Genomic DNA, 19,764 nt, shown 5'->3' on the forward strand with positions numbered 1-19,764 from the left:
AATAAAGTATTATAATGACATGTGCAAAAAGCTGGAGATGGAAAACCAAAAGGGAAGAACACGCTCGGCGTTTCTCAAGCTGAAAGAACTGAAGAAAAAATTCAAGCCTCGAGTTGCAATAGTGAAGGATTCCATGGGGAAAATATTAAATGATGCAGGAAGCATCAAAAGAAGATGGAAGGAATACACAGAGTCATTATATCAAAAAGAATTAGTTGATATTCAACCATTTCAAGAGGTGGCATATGATCAGGAACCGATGGTACTGAAGGAAAAAGTCCAAGCTGCTCTGAAGGCATTGGTAAAACACAAGGCTCTAGGAATTGATGCAATATCAATTGAGATGTTTCAACAAACAGATGCAGCGCTGGAGGTGCTCACTCGTCTATGCCAAGAAATATGGAAGACAGCTTCCTGGCCAACTGATTGGAAGAGATCCATATTTATGCCTATTCCCAAGAAAGGTGATCCAACCGAATGTGGAAATTATAGAACAATATCATTAATAGCACACACAAGCAAAATTCTGCTGAAGATCATTCAAAAATGGCTGCAGCAGTATATTGACAGAGAACTGCCAGAAATGCAGGCCAGTTTCAGAAGAGGACTTGGAACCAGGGATATCATTGCTGATGTCAGATGGATCCTGGCTGAAAGCAGAGAATACCAGAAGGATGTTTACCTGTGTTTCATTGACTATGCAAAGGCATTCGACTGTGTGGATCATAACAAACTATGGATAACACTGCGAAGAATGGGAATTCCAGAACACTTAATTGTGCTCATGAGGAACCTTTACACAGATCAAGAGGCAGTTGTTCGGACAGAACAAGGGGATACTGATTGGTTTAAAGTCAGGAAAGGTGTGCGGCAGGGTTGTATCCGTTCACCCTACCTATTTAATCTGTATGCTGAACAAATAATATGAGAAGCTGGACTATATGAAGAAGAACGGGGAATCAGGATTGGAGGAAGACTCATTAACAACCTGCGTTATGCAGATGACACAACCTTGCTTGCTGAAAGTGAAGAGGACTTAAAGCACTTATTAATGAAGATCAAAGACCACAGGCTTCAGTATGGATTACACCTCAACATAAAGAAAACAAAAATCCTCACAACTGGTCCAATGAGCAACATCATGACAAACGGAGAAAAGACTGAAGTTGTCAAGGATTTCATCTTACTTGGATCCACAATCAACAGCCATGGAAGCAGCAGTCAAGAAATCAAAAGACGCATTGCATGGGGTAAATCTGCTGCAAAGAACCTCTTCAAAGTGTTGAAGAGCAAAGATGTCACCCTGAAGACTAAGGTGCACCTGACCCAAGCCATGGTATTTTCAATTGCATCATATGCATGTGAAAGCTGGGCAATGAATAAGGAAGACCGAAGAAGAGCTGACGCCTTTGAATTGTGGTGTTGGCAAAGAATATTGAATATACCACGGACTGCCAAAAGAACGAACAAATCTGTCTTAAAAGAAGTACAACTAGAATGCTCCTTAGAAGCAAGGATGGCGAGACTGCGTCTTACATACTTTGGACATGTTGTCAGGAGGGATCAGTCCCTGGAGAAGTACATCATGCTTAGCAGAGTACAGGGTCAGTGGAAAAGAGGAAGACCCTCAACGAGGTGGACTGATGATACAGTGGCTGCAACGATGGGCTCAAGCATAATGGTTGTGAGGCTGGCGCAGGACCGGGTAGTGTTTCGTTCTGTTGTACATGGGGTTGCTATGAGTCGGAACCGACTCGAGGGCACCTAACAACAACAACAACATCAAAGTAAAAAAACAAAGCAAAACAAAACAAGAAAAGGAGGTAAAAATAAAGGAGGCGTATCCCTTGCTCACGGCGCTCTTACCAAAGGGAAAAGAAGAAGTGAACCAGTGAGGTCACAAAGCTTTTTTAAACTCTGGCTGCTCTCCTGGCGGCACTCCTTCCTTGGCCATCCCCAGACGCAACAGTGTCCTGGTCTTCTATGAACCAACACAGTGAGATGGTACCAAGTGTCCAAAGAACTGTCCCAACCGCCTGGTTAATGGAATTAAAGTTTACAGACTTGACCCAACTTAGGAGGCAAAACCTGTGTTCAATACAGATGAACCTGACTCATAGTGACAAACGTTTGGGGGAGTCATGATGGATGAACTATCTCTCAATCGGTAAAATAATTACATTTTTGAGAAATTCACTTTTAAAATTGAGCTTGTCAAGGCAAGGGATGGCTTTTCTATTTATTTCTGAATCCTGACCAACTAACATAATGCCTGGTTCTCACTAGATGCTGAATAAATTTGTTTTAATTGCATTCTTATTACTTGCTTTTCTTTGTCACCGTGAACTTCTTAGCAAACCACCTGCATGGCTCGTACAAGGTGGAATTGCAGGTCTGCTCTGTAATAATCTCTGAGTTAGAGGAATCCAGATTTTTACTATAAATGTTAAACCATCTAACAGTGCTAGTTTCTTTATAATAACGGTACTTTTAGGTCTATTTTGAGAACGAAAGAGCAGGAATTTCTTTTAGTATCCAGAGGGGAGAGTTGAATGACCCACTGAAACTGCCCTACAGCCGTTCAGTACAAAGGGTATGAGTCAAAGGCAGGAGGATTTAAATCTCCACAGGTTCAGTCCATTTTGCTTCTTATCAATTTATGGAAGAAAAATGGAATTCCTGGACATTTCTGGGAGAGAGGAAACCTTAAAACTCAAGGCCCAATCTCTCAGCATGAAGCTTTAGGTGAGTTTAAAAATTAAGTCATTAAAAAAAAAAAAAAAACAAACCTTATAAGACCTAAGAATAGATTCGAGTGCATTTATGGTTGTCCTCAGACTAGCTGGACCAAAGAAATATTTACCAGATGCTGTCAAGTTGACTCCAACTCGTGGTGACTCATGTGTGTCAGAATAGAACTGCGCTCCACAGGGTTTTCAATGACTGATTTTGTAGAAATAGGTCCCCAGGCCTTTCTTCCAAGGTGCCTGTGGGTGGAACTGAACCTCCAACCTGTCAGTTAGCAGAATGTGTTAACTGTACCAACCAAGGACTCTAAAATATTTACCAATGGTAAAAGCCAAGGAAAATAATTTGTAAGAATCCAACTTTCAATTTTAGTTATATAAACTACAGCAAACATTACAGTAAGTCAAATACATGTGTTAAGAAGAAGCATTTTAATTTTTTTTTTAATGTTTAAATGGATAGGATAGTGTATTCAAAATATCTGGAAGCATGAACTTTAGTAGCAGAGGAGAAACAGGAAAGCATGGTTCAGGGATGACAGAAAACTCTCTGTAGAAATTTGCAACAGCACATGTCATAGATTATATTATGTAACAGCTCTTCTTTGAATATAATGTAGTCAATAGTGGGAACACTGTTTATATTGAATCTATGAATGCTCCTTTGTCCAGGGAAAGTTTCCACTGAATAAATGACCAAACCATAAACTTTGCTTTTGCTGTGGTAAACACATCATACTCTACACCGTGGATGCAAACAGAAAAAGAGGAAAAGAATTTCATATGGAAGCAATCAACTTCAGTTTTGATTAAAAGGAGTTAAGTGCTTGACCACTAGCCGGATGGTTGGTGATTCAAACCCACCCAGAGGTACCCTGAAAGACAGTTCTACTCTGCACACATAGGGTTGCCATGAGTTGGGATTGATCTGATGGTAACTAACAACAACAGAATTTCAGTTATGGAAATACAGTGGTGCAGTGTGATAGACAGTTATACGGCCTTTCTCACCATGGTCTTGTATCTCCCACCAAATGATTGGGTAAGGCTATGCAAATAAGGTGCTTGTGGCCCACCACGGGGACTGGACAGTTTGCTAATAATGCAAATAAGGTACATGGCACCTTAGTGGGGGTGGATCCATGTAAATAAGGTATATGGAACCTAATGAAGGAATTTGTCAGTTTTGCCATCCCACTAGGCTTAAAATAAGCCATGCCTAAAAAAAAAAAAAAAAAAGTTTTTTTTTTTAAGGCAGAATGGGGGAACCTCGCTACCGCTACCACCAAAAAGAAGAGCGAGGGGCAGAAAGCATCCTTTGGACCTGGGGTCCCTGCGCTGAGAACCTCCTAGACCTAGGAGACAGAAAGAGAGAGAGTTGTAACACCAGAGACAGCACTAGATGGAAGAAGTACCTCACAGAGGGAAGGCACTATGGTGGGTGTGCTGACTCATGGAGCGACAGAGCTGAGTGCCTTCAGGCAGGAGGCTTCCTGGCAGAGTGGGTTGTCTCTGGCACTCGTTGGTGGAGCTAGGCTTGCCACCCATGGGACAAGAAAGAGGGCAGAGGCTTACTGTCAGAGTGGGGTGCCTCCAGGCACTTATTGGCAGAGTTAAAGAGCTTTGTAATACTCGCGCAAGCATGGCAGAGGCCAGGCCGAGAGGCCGAGAGCCAGAGAGAAGCCTGCCTGCAGGTACAGCTGAAAAGAGATCAGCTCTCCTGCTCGAAGAACTGTATCCTGAGTGTTCTTGATCCTGAACTGTAACCTGTTACTTCCCTAATAAACCCCATAATTGTGAGTATTGTCTGTGAGTTCTGTGTGGCCACTGCAGTGAATTATCGAACCCAGGAGAGAAAGAGAGAGTGCTGTAGGAGGTCCAGCTGGTGTCACAACTGGTAAAAAGGTTGGAGAGAGGAGGTATGTCTGACCTCCACTTTACATGCATCAGCTTTGGGCTGATGTTGATCTTGGTTCTCTCTCTCTCCCTCATTAAGTTAGAGGACCTCTGATGCCACCACGCCATCTTTATAACTGGAAAGGAATTAAGTCATCTTAAATGTCAGTGTATATAAATATTGCTTATAGAGATAACTTAAAAATCCAGGTTTCAAATTTTACAGACTACCCCAGATACTAAACAGATTGTTTACTGCCAAAAAGCTAGTGGGGGAAAATCTCAAAAGAAAAGATCTTCACCATTAAAGCGGGAACAAAAAACGTTTCTTTTTAATGCTTCTCTTTACTAAAAATGTTATTGGCAAGTTGAGCAGCTTTTAAACACAACATAAAAAATTTGGTAATTGTTTCTAGGTGAAATGTTCAAACTGAAAAGTTAGGCACAATCTACTAAGAACAAAGCCAAATTTCACTAAAAATCAATAAATCATTATACTCTTAAATAATTATCTACGCACAGCCAGGGAACACTGTAGGTTAAACTCTCATTTTAATTCACTGCCCATGTCTGTTTTTCACATTGATGGTATTTGCTGGTCCTTTAATGGTGCATTAGAGATTATACAGTTATCCTCTTGCGGGTTGCCTCAGAGTGAGGCTGTACTGCTGAAATAGTAGTGAATTGAAAACCTTCTTCATCATATTTCATTGAGTGATACATATCATCATAACTTAGCAACGAGAATTGCTCAGATGAAAGAACCAAAAAAAGGTTAAAAAAAAGAAAAGGTATTTAAAAAAACAAAATTTAAAACACAAATGATTTTAAAGGTAAAATTGATCAGTGATGTCTTAATCCTAGTTGTGATAGGTTCTGAGTTTAGGATTTCGCTTTTCCTTAGGATAAAGTTCATAAATTATAAAACAAGGTTTATACCTAATACTTTAAAATTCACCCCTCTACAGCGACGAGTTTAAATTCTGCAAGTATGTAAGCCCTTAATTATCATATTCTATGCTTCAGCTGATTATCGTATGACACTACTGAGATGTCACTTTGAGAACTAAGGTGCACTTGACCCAAGCCATGATATCTTCAATCACCTCATACGCATGCTGTTGGCGAAGAATATCGAATACACGATGGACTGCCAGAAGAACAAACAAATCTATCTTGGAATAAATACAGCCAGAATGATCCTTAAAAGTGAGGATGGCAAGACTTTGTCTGAGGTACTTTGGACATGTCATCAGGAGGGACCAGTCCCTGGAGAAGGACATCATGCTTGGCAAAGTATATGGTCAGCGAAAAAGAGGAAGAACCTCAACAAGATGGACTGACACGGTGGCTACAACGATGGGGTCAAACATAGCAACCATTATGAGGATGACACAGGACTGGGCAGTGTTTCCTTCTGTTGTACATAGGGTTGCTATTAGTCAGAACCGACTCGATGGCACCTAACAACAATATGGATATCAAATATATGGGCTTGGTTTCCACACAGAACAATTTTGTATTAGACAGTCATTGCCAATTCACACACTACTAGAGAAGCAACTTGGAGGCTCTGCTTTGGAGTCACACAGACCTGGGCTGGAATTCCAACTTGATGCTATCTATAACCCTGCAAACCTGGGTAACGTACTCAAGCATTCTCAGCCTCAGTTTCCTTGTCTGTAAAATGCAGATAATACCTGTCTTATAGTCACGACCTTGAGGCAGGTATTAACTGAAATATGCATGCGATGTTTGTAAAGAATTCAGAGCAGTGTCTGGCATGTGCATAGTAGGCACTTGACAGGTTCTGGCCAGTACTAAGGGCCCCCTGGCAGTCACAGAGGTCAGAGCATGGCACCAAACACAGTGATAGGAACGCCCTGTCTCTAGGCAAAGGCTGCTTAGATCTCTGGGTGGTGCAAACAGTTTGTGCTAGAATACTTAACCAATATACCAACCTAAAGGTTGGCTGTTCGAACCCCCCAGCAGTGCCGTGGAAGAAAGGCCTTGCAATCTTCTGTAAAGATTGTTGTTGTTAGTTGCTGTCAGTCGACTACAACTCATGGCGACTCTGTGTTAGAGATCACAGGCAGTGATCTTCAAAAAAACCAGTTCTACTCTGTAATACGTGGGGTCGCCATGAGTTGGAATCGACTCCATGGCAACGGGTTTTGTTTTGTTCTGCTTTTTTAATCTGGCTTTAAATGGGTGGGGCAGCCCAGGATCCTGGGAGACTCTATCATACATTAAACATTTCCACAGCCACACTTGTTTTTGTGTGTATGTGTTTGGGGAAAGGTAGGGGCCAGTGGGGGGTGGGGGGATGGCCACTTTTGTTTTAACTCTAACCCATCCCCTTACAAAAATAGCTTTGTAACAAAGAAACAAGAACACTGTTACCCTAACTCACCAGGCAATAGTACAATTCCCTTGAAACACATACTTAATTTGAATTTGTTTTACTTCTTACCTTTTCAATTTTTTCATCCAGCATTCTGAAGAATTCTTGTTGGCTTTCAGAGATATGCATGCTGAAAAACAAAGAGCAGTTAAGGGCCTACTTCATTGCTTTCTTAAACCTAGCTCCCTCAAATAAAAAACGCTGAGCCTCTAAACTCAGGGACAGACGTTTATCTATTGCAGGCTTTTCCACTGCAACACTCTGAAGTTATATTAGGGATAAATGTCATTACAGTACTCCTACAAATGTGTTTCATAATAGTCTATCAGTGCCTATGATTTAAGGAACACAATTTCCTTTCAAGGTACAGATGTTATTTATAGTAATGTTACTGGGAGGTGTGTGCCAATTTTTTTTCTTCAGACACACATTTGTGATTAAAAAAAAAAGGCACGGGCAAGCAGCACATGGCATATTTCAACCTTGTGTGAAACCATAAAAAGAAAACATATCCTGGTTATTATATTGAAATGTATGTTTTACAAAGGCTGTCAGCATCAGCATGATATTCAGCTGACTGTAGAGGTGGAGGCTGGTGGCAAATGAGCTGAGAACATTCTGATGACTTGATGTTGCCCCTGAATGACTTCTGCACTAGCAAGAATAACCGCACCTCTTTGGAATTGAAGTGCCACTGGAATGTGGGAGTGAATCAGGAAGCCTGTTTGAGAAGCACTTGTTGTCTTTTTGCTTGTCCTATACTACTTGCTGGAGCCCTGGTGGCACAGTGGTTAAGAGCTATGGTGATCTATGGCTGCTAACCAAAAGGGTGGCAGTTCAAATCCACCAGCCACTCCTTGGAAATCCTATGGGGCAGTTCTACTCTGTTCTATAGGGTTGCTGTAAGTCAGAATTGACTCAACAGCAATGGTTTCTTTTAATGCCACTTGTCAGGAGCCCTGGTGGTGCAATGGTTAAGCACGTGGCTGCTAATGGAAAGGTTGGTGATTTAAAACCACCCAGCGGTCCACGGGAGAAAGACCTGGCGATCTGCTCCTGTGAAGACTACAGCCAAGAAAGCCCTATGAGGCAGTTCTACTCTGTCACATGGGGTTGCTATGAGTTGAAATTGACTCGATGGCACCTAACAGCAAAATGCTACGTGATAGCATTCTTAGTGGCTGGTCCCAGTGCCATCACTAGGAGGGTGAGAAGGGTACGGACCACATCAGGTGACGCTGTCAGGGGGGTGACACCAAAATGACTGTAAAATTTTTGTGCAGTGTTTCAGCACAAATTTATTACGTTTTATAAAAATATCCCTGTAGTTAGTTGTAACGCCAAAAAATTTTTTTGTAAGCCCAGCTTTGCTGTTGTTGTTAGGTGCCGTCAAGTCGGTTCTGAATCATAGCAACGCTATAGAGCAGGGTGGAACTGCCCCATAGGGTTTCCAAGGAGTGGCTGGTGGGTTTGAACTGCCGATCTTTTGGTTAGCAGCCAAGCTCTTAACCATTATGCCACCAGGGCTCCAAGCCCAGCTTACATGTATTAATATACCTACAAGGCTAAACTCTATGCTAATTCACTTTTTGAACCTGGTCAGAGCTGTCATTATTACCTGATTACAATGACGCTTCAAATCACATGGTTTTGTCTGCACACGCTGTAGTTTCCATTGCTGCCGGTATTTTTTATAGTCACTGATTTTGTCAAATTTTTTGGTGTTTTAGCTACAATATTGTGATAATTAGCATGGGATGGTGACACCACGAGTTACTGCTCTGGGTGACATCAACCCTAGTGACACTACTGGATGGCTGACAACGGACAAAACCTAAGAAGGTAAGGACAGTTAGAAGAACCGCAGATGGGAAGGGCATGCAGAGGAAAGGGCCTCTGTGGTAATCAGGTCTTAACGATGGTGGTTTGTACCTAGCAAATAGACATGGGTGTTCCAAGGAGGTTAAGGATGCTGAAGTAAGCGATGTATTACACGGGTTTCTTTCAGTTCCTATTAGTACCCACTGGGTGTAGTGGCTGGGGGTGGGAAGTGGAGGGTGGGCTCTGGAACAGCCTAAGTGTGGTGAGAAGCCTACCTAAGACAGCCTTTAGCATCACGCATCACCCTTTAGGGGCCACTGAGAGTGGCATAGAGACCCTAAACCCTTCAAGTCTCCTGTTACAGACAGCTGGTCTCAAAGGAGGTCTTCTCCTGTGTGTAAAACCAAGACTTAAAATCTGTGAGCATGATGACATGGACTTGGATTATAAAGGGAAAACAATGGAAGTGTTTGATATGAATAATCAACCTTTACTGTTTACAAAGAACGTTCACAAATATCATGTAAAGTTGCCTTCCTTTATAGGATCACGTGAACAAGGTGAAGGTTCCGTTTGAGAAACAGGCCCTCTCCTACCCTTTGGGGTGATGAGAATATATTACACAGCCTCATCTCTGTAGAACCCTGGGCAGAAAAGCCATTTTAAATAGCTGAGCTTTCCCAGATTCTTCAGGATGTTCTTCTTGGAGCACGAGTTTGCACGCAAATCTTTCTAAACTGCATGCTCTTTAATAGAGGATATGTCACAAACATTAGTCAGCTTTCGCTTAAGGACTAGGGGCCATTATTATCAACTGAAATTGTAATACTTGACGGCAGTGGGTTCTTGTAAAACTCTGATACCACGAGAGTCTACCGAGATGGGTAGGGCTGGCTCTCTTTCAGCGAAATGGCCTTGAACTCCAGTGCTTTTGTTCTTTGCCTGCTTTTGAGCTTTTCCTGTCAGTGAAACTTTCAGTCCCTTTCAGCTTTCTTTCTAGTTGGAAACAACACAGCCAAGTTTGTTAGAGCCAAGTTTATACTAGAGTTAGTATAAACAGGCTCCAAGGGACAGCCGGGGGGCTTTCGACATGAGTGTTCTGTCAACCATTTTGGCTACTCAGGTATCTTTTGGGTGCCCTTCCTGGTCTTGGCCAAGCTCTCCAAAGATGAGGTTGCTGGACAGTCCTGGGTTCCAGATAGAAAGGCATAAAGGTATGTATATATAGTTTTCTTAGGAAATCCCAAGAGACTCCACAAAAATACATTTTTGTGAGTTGGTGCTCGCTGTGGACACTTTGTTAGACTTTTTAGCACATATTGCCTTGAATATAACAGGGGGCAATACGTATTTGTAATTAAGTGACAGAGTACTCTCTATGGACATTTGTTGTGCTATGACCTGTCACGGAGACAGTGCAATTTGTTAGCATGGACAAATCAAGGGGCCTCCAGGCTGATAATGCTCTGTGGTTGTTACTAGCTGCCATTACCTTCTTTGTGTTTGTATCACAATGTGAAAACATAAGCGTTTGGTTAGTAATCATATACAGGCACATTAGAGGGACGGGGGGTGGCGAGATCTGAAGTAAAAGCAACTCTGAAAGTGTGTCTACAGTCTCTGTGATCGACAATGCACTTAACACAGGCTCAGGGGACTATATCAGGAGCTAGAGACTGGAGGTGATGGCTGAGGACCTCAGGATGCATATATGGTAAAACAAACACAAAAACGTCAATGGTTTCAGCTTTGCAGAGTTTAACTACATACATACTAACCAGAAAAAAAAAAAATATATATATACTCACACAAATATATATAGATATACCCTTGGTTAAAATAACCGAACAAAAGCCATCAGCGCACAATTAATTAAACAAGGCAGTGTATTTTCAACGTCACCTCCATCCTGAACTAAGTACTACCTGACTTCAGGAAACTTCCATCTTCACATGTGAGAAAGGATTCTAACCCACGGAAGGCTGCTGGTCCTGTCATGGTGCATCTCCCCCATGACACCCCACTAATACAGAGATGGTGCCTGCTTTTCCTTCACTTAGGGGAGTTCCACCGTCCCTGCCTGCCTCTGTTTCATTTCATAACCTACGAAGAAGAGCCACTGACTAGCTGGATTCACTATCTTGCCACTTTGAAATATTGTATGTGGATTGTGTTAGTCGGAAAAGACTGCATGGAAGAGCAATTTATTATCAAAGCACAATGCACTAAATAAGCTCTTGGAGATAAACTCTACTGTCACTGAAGCGCAGCAGACACTGCCAGACAGAGCCAACGCCCACTCGAGGGCCTCGGTTCCTGTGGGCTGTCTTAGGTGCAGTGTAATCTGAAAGCGTAAGCCTTACTCTGCTGTTCCCCAGGGATTAATCCTAGAGACAAGCACCATAAACTCTTCAGCGAGGGCAGACCTACCACCACCTACGTAAACACTATGCACGCTTCCCATATGGAAACCCTGTCCACACAATGGCTTGTATATTAGCTTTTACCTTCAAGAGTACCAACTGCAGTGTGAGAAACAGTCCCTGAAAAACGACCTGATTCTTAAATCCTTCCTGATGCACAACTTCATGATTTTGAGTAAGGGAGGGAGAAGAACGGAAGGCATGCTGACTTTTCTTTCTTCAAGATATTAAAAAAAAAAAAAAAACCTGTTGCCATTGAGTCGATTCTGACTCATAGCGACCCCTATAGGGTGGAGCAGAACTGCCCTATAGGGTTTCCAAGGAGTGCCTCGTGGATTGGAACTGCCGGCCTTTTGGTTAGCAGTCAAGCTCTTAACCAGTGTGCCACCAAGGGATAACTGAATTGCATACGATTTACGTAGTTTATAGAGTATGAATACTTGATACACAGTGGTTGAGAGCTATGGCTATGAGTCAGAATTGTCTTGACAGCAATGTTTTTCTTTTTTTTTTTAAATATTCATTAGATGTAAAAATTTCTCTAAAAGCCTGTATGTTGGTGCTTGATTTAAGAAATAAAGCTTAACCACCTTGGTAATTCCTGTTTCTCTCTAATAGTTGAAACAGCCTTGGAGAAACCAAGACAAGACACTGCTGGAGCACTGTTAGTAGCCACCAGTTAGCACTGGCAAAGCTCTTGTGAGTTAACGCTGCTCGGTCACGGGCTCCTCCTGCTGTGACTTTTCAGCTTCATAAGACTAGGGACGAGAATACTGTAGAATCTTAATGCAGTGTAGTCAAATTAACAAGTGGTGGGCAAAATGAGCTTTAGAACTAGAAGATAAGTGGCTTTAATATTTAGTAAAGTTTTCAAATAAAAACCCACACCACCCAAGTATGAGAAAGCAAGGTCCTAATTCCCTAACATTTTACCTGCAGAGATAAAATTCAATTACCCAGCGGGTTCCTGGTAGAGCTTGGCCCCCACACAGTTATTTCTTCATGATCACCATCCTTACTTTTCATTTGGACCTCAGGGAACTGCATTAATCCTAATCCCCATTTCATGACACACTTCTCTCAACAGTTTATGTGTGGCTCAATATTCTTTATGTAATTAGCTAATTAGTTTTTTTAAATAGTATAATAAGCACCCATGAAAGCAAAATCAAAAACAAAGGCTAGGACCTTGACATTGACCTATAGCCAACTTATCCTCCAAGAAGCCCTGGTGGCGCAATGGTTAAGTACCAGGTTGCTAACAGAAAAGCTGGTGGTTTGGACCCACCCAGAGGCTCTGAGCATTCAGCTACTAACCAAAAGGTTGGCAGTTCGAATCCACCAGCTGCTCCTTGGAATCCCTATGGGGTAGTTCTACTCTGTCCTAGAGGGTCGCTATGAGTCAGAATTGACTCCACAGCAATAGGTTTGGTTTTTTGGAGCCCTGGTGGCTCAGCAGTTATGAACTACGGCTGCTAACCAAAAGGTCAGCAGTTCAAATCTAGCAGCCACTCCTTGGAAACCCTATGGAGCAGTTCTACTCTGACCTCTAGGGTCGATATGAGTTGGAATTGACTCGACAGGTAATGGGTTTGGTTTGGTTCTGAGGGAGAAAAGACCTGGCGATCTGCTCCCATAAAGATTACAGCCAAGGAAATCCGATGGGGCAGTTCTACTCTGTCCTATAGAGTCACTATGAGTCCCAATCCACTTGATGGCACGGAAGAACAACTTATCTTCCTCCACCCCCATACTGGTGATTCCCCTAACCCAAGGCAATCACCACTTCCTCACTTTCCTTTTGTATACTTTTTCTATAAAGTGTGCCTAAAAAGTATATTATTTATTTCAGTTGTTTTTAACTTTATAAAGAATGCAACACGCTGTATGTAATCTTTTGGAACTTAATGCTTTTTCTTTTACTATTATCTTGTTAAGGTTCACCCAGTGTTGTGTATTGGGGCACTACATTTGTTTTAATTGTTGACTAATATTCCATTGTATGAATTTAGTGTAGTTCATTCACCCAGTCTCTTGGTAAAGGGCATTTGGGTTACTTCTCATTAATGAGGAACTCTTACTAAGTGCCAGACATTGTAATAAGCACTGGACATACATTGTTTCATTTAATCTGCAGTCTTAGGAGACAGGGGTTTTCACTCCCTTTTTCCTCTGTGAAAACTGAAGCTCAAGACAGGAAGTCCCATGCCTGAGGTCACAAAGCCAGTAAGGATATGCTCCATGCATTACGTAAAACAAAGGTATGGGATTGCCTGCCTTTATGATATCGGATTGTCCTTCCACTCATGGGGGGGAATATTTCATTATTTCATATGGAGCCCTGGTAGTGCACTGGTTAAGAGCTATGCCTGCCTACCAAAAGATTGGCAGTTCAAATCCACCAGCTGCTCCTTGGAAACTCTATAGGGCAGTTCTACTCTGTCCTATAGCGTCACTGTGAGTTGGAATTGACATGACGGCAACAGGGCTTTTTTTTTTTTTTTTTTTCTTCATACAGTTGCATAGTAAATGATGGTTTCCTTGATCCTATATCTCAGAAAGATTTCTTAGTTGAATTTTGGGCACCCAACGTTCTGACTCACTGTTTAAAACACACACACACACACGCTGCTTTGTGGAAAGCAGTAGATTTTCTTTATGATTTGACTGTAAACACATGAGCTGTTTTAATAAACTTCTCTAAAAGCTTCAGCATGTGCCAGTTTGGGAAGTGTGCTGTTTCAGTATATCAAAGTTAAGCAGTCTCTCTAAAGGATCAAAATCCTTCTCAATATAGGCTCTCTGTATAACTCGGAGGTAAGGGAAGCAGTTAAAAACAGCACATATCAAGTGGCTTCCACGTAAAGATGCCTTGGCTGAGCTACCAGATATCTGCTATCCCCAAAGGTGATTAGTGGTGAAGCCTAGTAAGAAGGTTACCTAAGGGTGAAAAAATCAGTTGTAACATGACACTGACATTATAAGTGATAAGCGGATTTTTAAATGTTTACATTTTTTTTGAAAGTAAAAATTAAATCACTGAGCCCACATCATGGTGGCTTCGGCTATAGCAATTCCACAGACCTTAAGCCAGGTTAAAGTGATTACGAACTAGGTTACTTCTGTGTCAGTTTCCTGGGAAGAATCCAGAGATAACATCTTTTTCTGCTTATGATTTTGATTTGTTGTTGTTAGTTGCCGTTGAATCAATTCTGACTCCTGGAGACCTCACGTGTGTCAAGAGTAGAACTGTACTCTATAGGGTTTTCAAGGCTGTGACCTTTAGGAAGCAGTTCTCAAGGCCTTACTTCTGAGGAGCTCTGGGTGGGTTTGAACCGCCAACCTTTCGGCAAGTAGTCTAGTGCTTAACCCTTTGGACCACCCAGGGTCTCCTGATTTTGATTTATGGGGCTAATATTACATATATGGAAGTAATCATCAAATTTATTTTGGGGTGGACATGACTGTATTAGATTTACCAGTGTTATCAGCACTCGCAGGGAATTCATCCATATTTAGGTGAAATACCACCCTAGTAGGTCCCAGCCTCTGGGATAACACAGCCTCTTGGAAGAAAGGGGAGCCCTGGCGACGCAGTGGTTAAGAGCTTGGCTGCTAACAGAAAGGTCAGTGGTTGGAATCCACCAGCCACTCCTTGGAAACCCTATAGGGCAGTTCTATTCTGTCCTATAGGATTGTGATATGAGTTGGAATCGACCCTACAGCAACTGGTTTTATTTTGTTTCTGGAAGAAAGAGAGGACTGCCTCAAAGTCACACAAAGGACATTTCACTGCCATGGTAGATTCAGCTCTAGAACGATATAAAAAACTATACCTCTCCAGAACATGATTTGATTCATACTCATTCTTCTTTTTATCTTTTTAATTGTGAAACATACAACTTGTAAAAAGAAAACATATAAATTATTTCTACATTTTTGAACAATAATAATTAAAGGAATACCCATACACTCATCCCCCAGATTAAGAAATAGCGCTCCTAATCCCATGGTCTTTCCTCCTGCCAGAAAGAACCACTGTTTTGAATTTAATATCTTTTCATTTCCTTGCTTTTCTTTATTGCTTTATCATACACACATACACAATATAATGCCTAGTTTTGCTTGTTTTTTAGCTTTATATGAATGGAACAATATGTAGATATGGACTACAACTTCACTGCTTCGGCCTTGTATTTCTGAGATCCGTCTATTTGATATGCGTATCTGGAGGTCATTCATTTTCACTGATGTGTCATATTCCCATCCTAAGAATATGCCACAGTTTTGTTTCATTCCTTATATTTAGGACAGAGTTTGGTTTTGCCTTAAAGACTTATGTAAACAGTGCTGCAGTAAACGTTTAAAAATACGTCTCCTAATACGCATGTGAAGAGTTTCTCTAGAGCGTAAACTTGGGCAGAGTTGCCGGGTATCCCTAGGTTCAATTTTACTAAATAATGCAGATTGTTTTCCAGAGTAATTTTACCAGTTTATATCCGTACCAGCAGGGGTTGAGATTTTCGGTTACTCCACATACTGGTCAACCTTTTGTACTGTCAGACTTCTAAATTTTTGCCAGCCAAATGGCAACTCAATGTAGGTTTATGAGGTGCAGCATTTTTCTTCAGTCAAATGCTTGTCTATGTCTTCAGTCCATTTTTCTATGGGTTCTCTGTCTTTTATTTATTGATGTGTACAATTACTTTGTATATTCTGGAAGGTAATATGCCACCAATTATACGTGTGGTAAATGTCTTCCCCCATTTGGAGCCACTTACTCTCTTTAAGGTATACTTCAATAAACAGAAAGTCTTAATTTCAGTGCAGTCATTTTTCTTATGATCTGCATTTTTTGTATCTTATTAAAATTTTTCCCTACTCCAAAGTCATAAAGACATTCCCCTCTATTTTCTCCTAATTGAACTGCAATGTCAGCTTTGTCATGTATTGAGGTCTGTTTGGGGGTGGGAGGTTCTCCATTCTGCGCTGTTACATGAAACCTCACTCACCGTCTCAATTACTGAAGCTTCATACTAAATCTTGGTACATGGTAGGCAAAAATGGAAGTCATTCTGAAAGCATTTTTATCTTTAAAAATAACATAAGGAAAATAGGAACTAGAACTTACTTTGCTCTGGGTTGATGAACTAATCCCGGAATCTCTTTATTAGTTTTAAGTCTTACGTTTGAACTGGCACTTTTTTCCTGAAACACATAAGCACACACATGTAAAAAAAAAACAAAACTAGATCAGAATCAGCCATTAAGCAATAGCATGCGTTTTCATCACAGAGATGTTAGATGTGTTTGGGACTTTCCACAGCTGGCTACTTTAGAAGGACAAATGTCCTTGTAAAGATGTAACAGGGTACAGGTAGACACTGTCAAACATTTTAACAGGGAACATTAAGTCGTGAAAAGCAGAATTAACTTCACAACAACTATCACTCTGTTTAGAAAACAATGTGCACCTAATATTTAATTTTTAGGTGGGGTTACTGAAAATAGCAAGAGAATCAAAGAACAGAAGAGTCTAGTGTCACAGTGAGGAGCAAAGGAGGAGCAGCAGTACAATCACAGCCATTGTGTATTTTGCCTAGGTTAACTGACTTCAACTTCAATGCTTTTTATTTACCAAAGACAACTGCGGTTACTGAGATATAAACTTTGCACAAGGCCCTAGCAGTGGCAGGGACAAGAATGTGACTAAAAATAGCTAGTACTTTCAACCCATTACTTTCTTTTAAATACTGAAATTGAATTTAATTGAAGTATTAAAATTCAATACTATCCTGTATTGAAGAAACACTTCTTTAGTTGTTAATCCAACCTGATTTCTTATTCCCAGTATGCTAGTCACATGGGAAAGAAATATTCTTGAATCTTAAAATAGCAGTGGATCAGTAAATACACTATAATATAGCTGCTCTGTATTTTTACGTTAGCTTAAAAAATTATTTGAGGTGCTTTATAATTAGTTTGCAAAAAACATCCCTAAACTCAAAGGAAAGACCATTCTATTCTATAGGTAACTGTATATAACCTAAGGATTCTGAGGTCATGTCAACAATTACAGAGCAAGTCTACGGTGAGGAATAAAAACATCTATGGGTTGACCCAACGTTCTCACTACATGCAGAGCAACTGTGGGGTGACACATAAAACCAATGGTGTCCAAATGAACTCTTCCGAGTTCCTATTTCTCCTAGGCTAGCAAAAGCCATTTAAGTCGGTAAAACTTCATTGGCTTACAGGACTTGGCTATTTGTTATTTACCATCAAACAGAAGCTTATCTGTGTAACTTTCAACCAGTTGCTATCTACTTGATTCTGACTCATAGCAACCCCACAGAACCTGTGCTCCATAGGGTTTTCGACGGTTGATTTTTTGAAAATAGATCACCAAGACTTTCCTCTGAGGTGTCTATGGGAGGACTTGAACCTCCAATCTTGTGGTTAGCAGCCGAGCACGTTAGCCGTTTGTACCACCCAGGGACTCCTGTATTAACATTGGTACTCTATAAACTATGGTAATTTTGTTTGTATTCTTCTTGGAAAAGAAACAATCATAATTCCCATGCAGTCTATCTTATCTTCCTATGCTAAACTCAAGCATGTTTTCACAAAGATTTTAAAAGTATGAACTATATACTTTTTCATACATTTAAGCTGTATAAACACAGTCAGAGAACAAAAGATGAGCTGTTTTAGTTTTTACAAAGAAGGGGAGAGCGATCAGAAAACTCTAATGTACTGGAACTTGAACTCCAGGAGGAGTTGATGGCCACAGTGTCTAGTATGGGGCCTGGCACTTTATGGGAAGTGCTCAGGAAATACTGGTGAAATGAACGAATGATAACAAAAAATGATTAACTTTTCTATGTGTATATATAGTGGTAAACTATATATAACATAACATCTGCCATTTTAACTGTTTTTAGGTGTATAATTCAGTGACATTAATTATATTCACCATCTTCTGCAACTATCACCACTATTTCTAAAACTTCTTAGCACCCCGCACAGAAACTCAGTACCCATTAAGCAATAAGTCCCCATTACTCCTTCTCCCAGCCCCTGGTAAACACTTCTACTGCTGTCTCTATGAAGATGAGAATATACCTGTTCTAGATATTTCATACAAGTGGGATCATACATTTTCTGTCCTTTTGTGTCTGCTTTATTTTACTCAGGATGTTTTCAAGGTTCATTGATGTTTGAGTACGTGTCAGAACTTCTTTTTTCTTTATGGCTGAATAATATTCCATTGTTTAAATACATACTACATTTTGTTTATCCATGCATTTTTGGCTATTATGAATAATGTTGAAATGAACATTCGTGTACAGGTATCTGAGTCTCTACTTTAAATTCTTTGGGGCATATACCTAGGAGAGGGACTGCTGGGTCATGTGGTAATTCTGTGTTTAAGAACTGCCACATTATTTTCCACAGTGGCTGCACCATTTTACACTCCAACCAACAATGGATGAGGGGTTTAATTTCTCTACACCCTCACTAACACTTACTATTTTTCAATTTTTCTGATAATAGGCACCCTGGTGGGTGTGAAGTGGTATCTCACTGCAGTTTTGATTTGCATTTCCCTAATAACTAATGAGGGAGCCCTGGTGGTGCAGTGGTTAAGTGGTCCTCTGCTACCTGAAAGGTCAGTGGTTCGAACCCGCCAGCTTCTCCACAGGAGAAAGATGTACCAGTCTGCTTCCATAAGGACCTACTGCCTTAGAAACCCTAAGGGGCAGTTCTAGTGTGTCCTATAGGGTTGCTATGAGAGTCAGTCAGAATTGACTCAATGGCAACGGATGTGGCCTTTTTTTTTTGGTTGAAGACTAATGATGTTGAGCATCTATTCGTGTGTTCATTGACCATTTTGTATATCTTCTTTGCAGAAATGTCTATTCAAGTCCTTTGCCTATTTTTGTACTGGGTTGTCTGCCTTTTTGTTGTTGAATGGTTAACTTATTTTTAAAAGTTAGAAATAAAATAGCTCAAATTCGGCTCTCTTGAAGACTGAAGATGTAGGTTTCCTCCAAGTTAGTTATTAAACTTTAATCTCGGTGCCTGCTTGGCACAAAACACTGAAAATGGACATATTTGATATGACAGAACCTTGTACTTTTTTTCTTACCACATAATCTCCCAAACTCTTCGAGCTTAAAAAAAAAAAAAGAAACACCATAATTTAAACACTACCAAGGCAAGAAAGAGACTTCTAATTATAAGAATACAGATGGTCTGCACTGCATTCTGTCCATGTCCAGTTTATTAAACTGTACCCATCATAATTACATTGCCTCAATAAATCTTTCTTAAAAACCCATTCTGTGGTTCCTAAGAAAAGAATTAACCCGCAAACAACATGTGACTCAATTACAAGCAGGGCAGTGCTGCCCAGCAAAGAACAAACTATGCCTCATTACATCACTCAGAAGACGCAGGAGAAACAAAG

General features: G+C 40.7%; 1 protein-coding gene across 1 annotated transcript in view; it reads right to left on the bottom strand.

Moving 5' to 3' along the window:
* The window catches only part of C25H1orf21 (chromosome 25 C1orf21 homolog), a 295,363-nt gene that overhangs the window by 28,549 nt on the left and 247,050 nt on the right, over positions 1–19,764 (bottom strand). The window contains exons 4-5 of the mRNA XM_003410845.4: positions 16,423–16,499; positions 7,117–7,177 (exon numbers count right to left, since the gene is read on the bottom strand). Of these exons, the coding sequence (XP_003410893.1) occupies positions 7,117–7,177; positions 16,423–16,499 (138 nt within the window). The remainder of the gene's footprint in view (positions 1–7,116; positions 7,178–16,422; positions 16,500–19,764) is intronic.

This window comes from Loxodonta africana, chromosome 25 (assembly GCF_030014295.1).
Source record: "Loxodonta africana isolate mLoxAfr1 chromosome 25, mLoxAfr1.hap2, whole genome shotgun sequence".
Taxonomy (NCBI): Eukaryota; Metazoa; Chordata; class Mammalia; order Proboscidea; family Elephantidae; genus Loxodonta; species Loxodonta africana.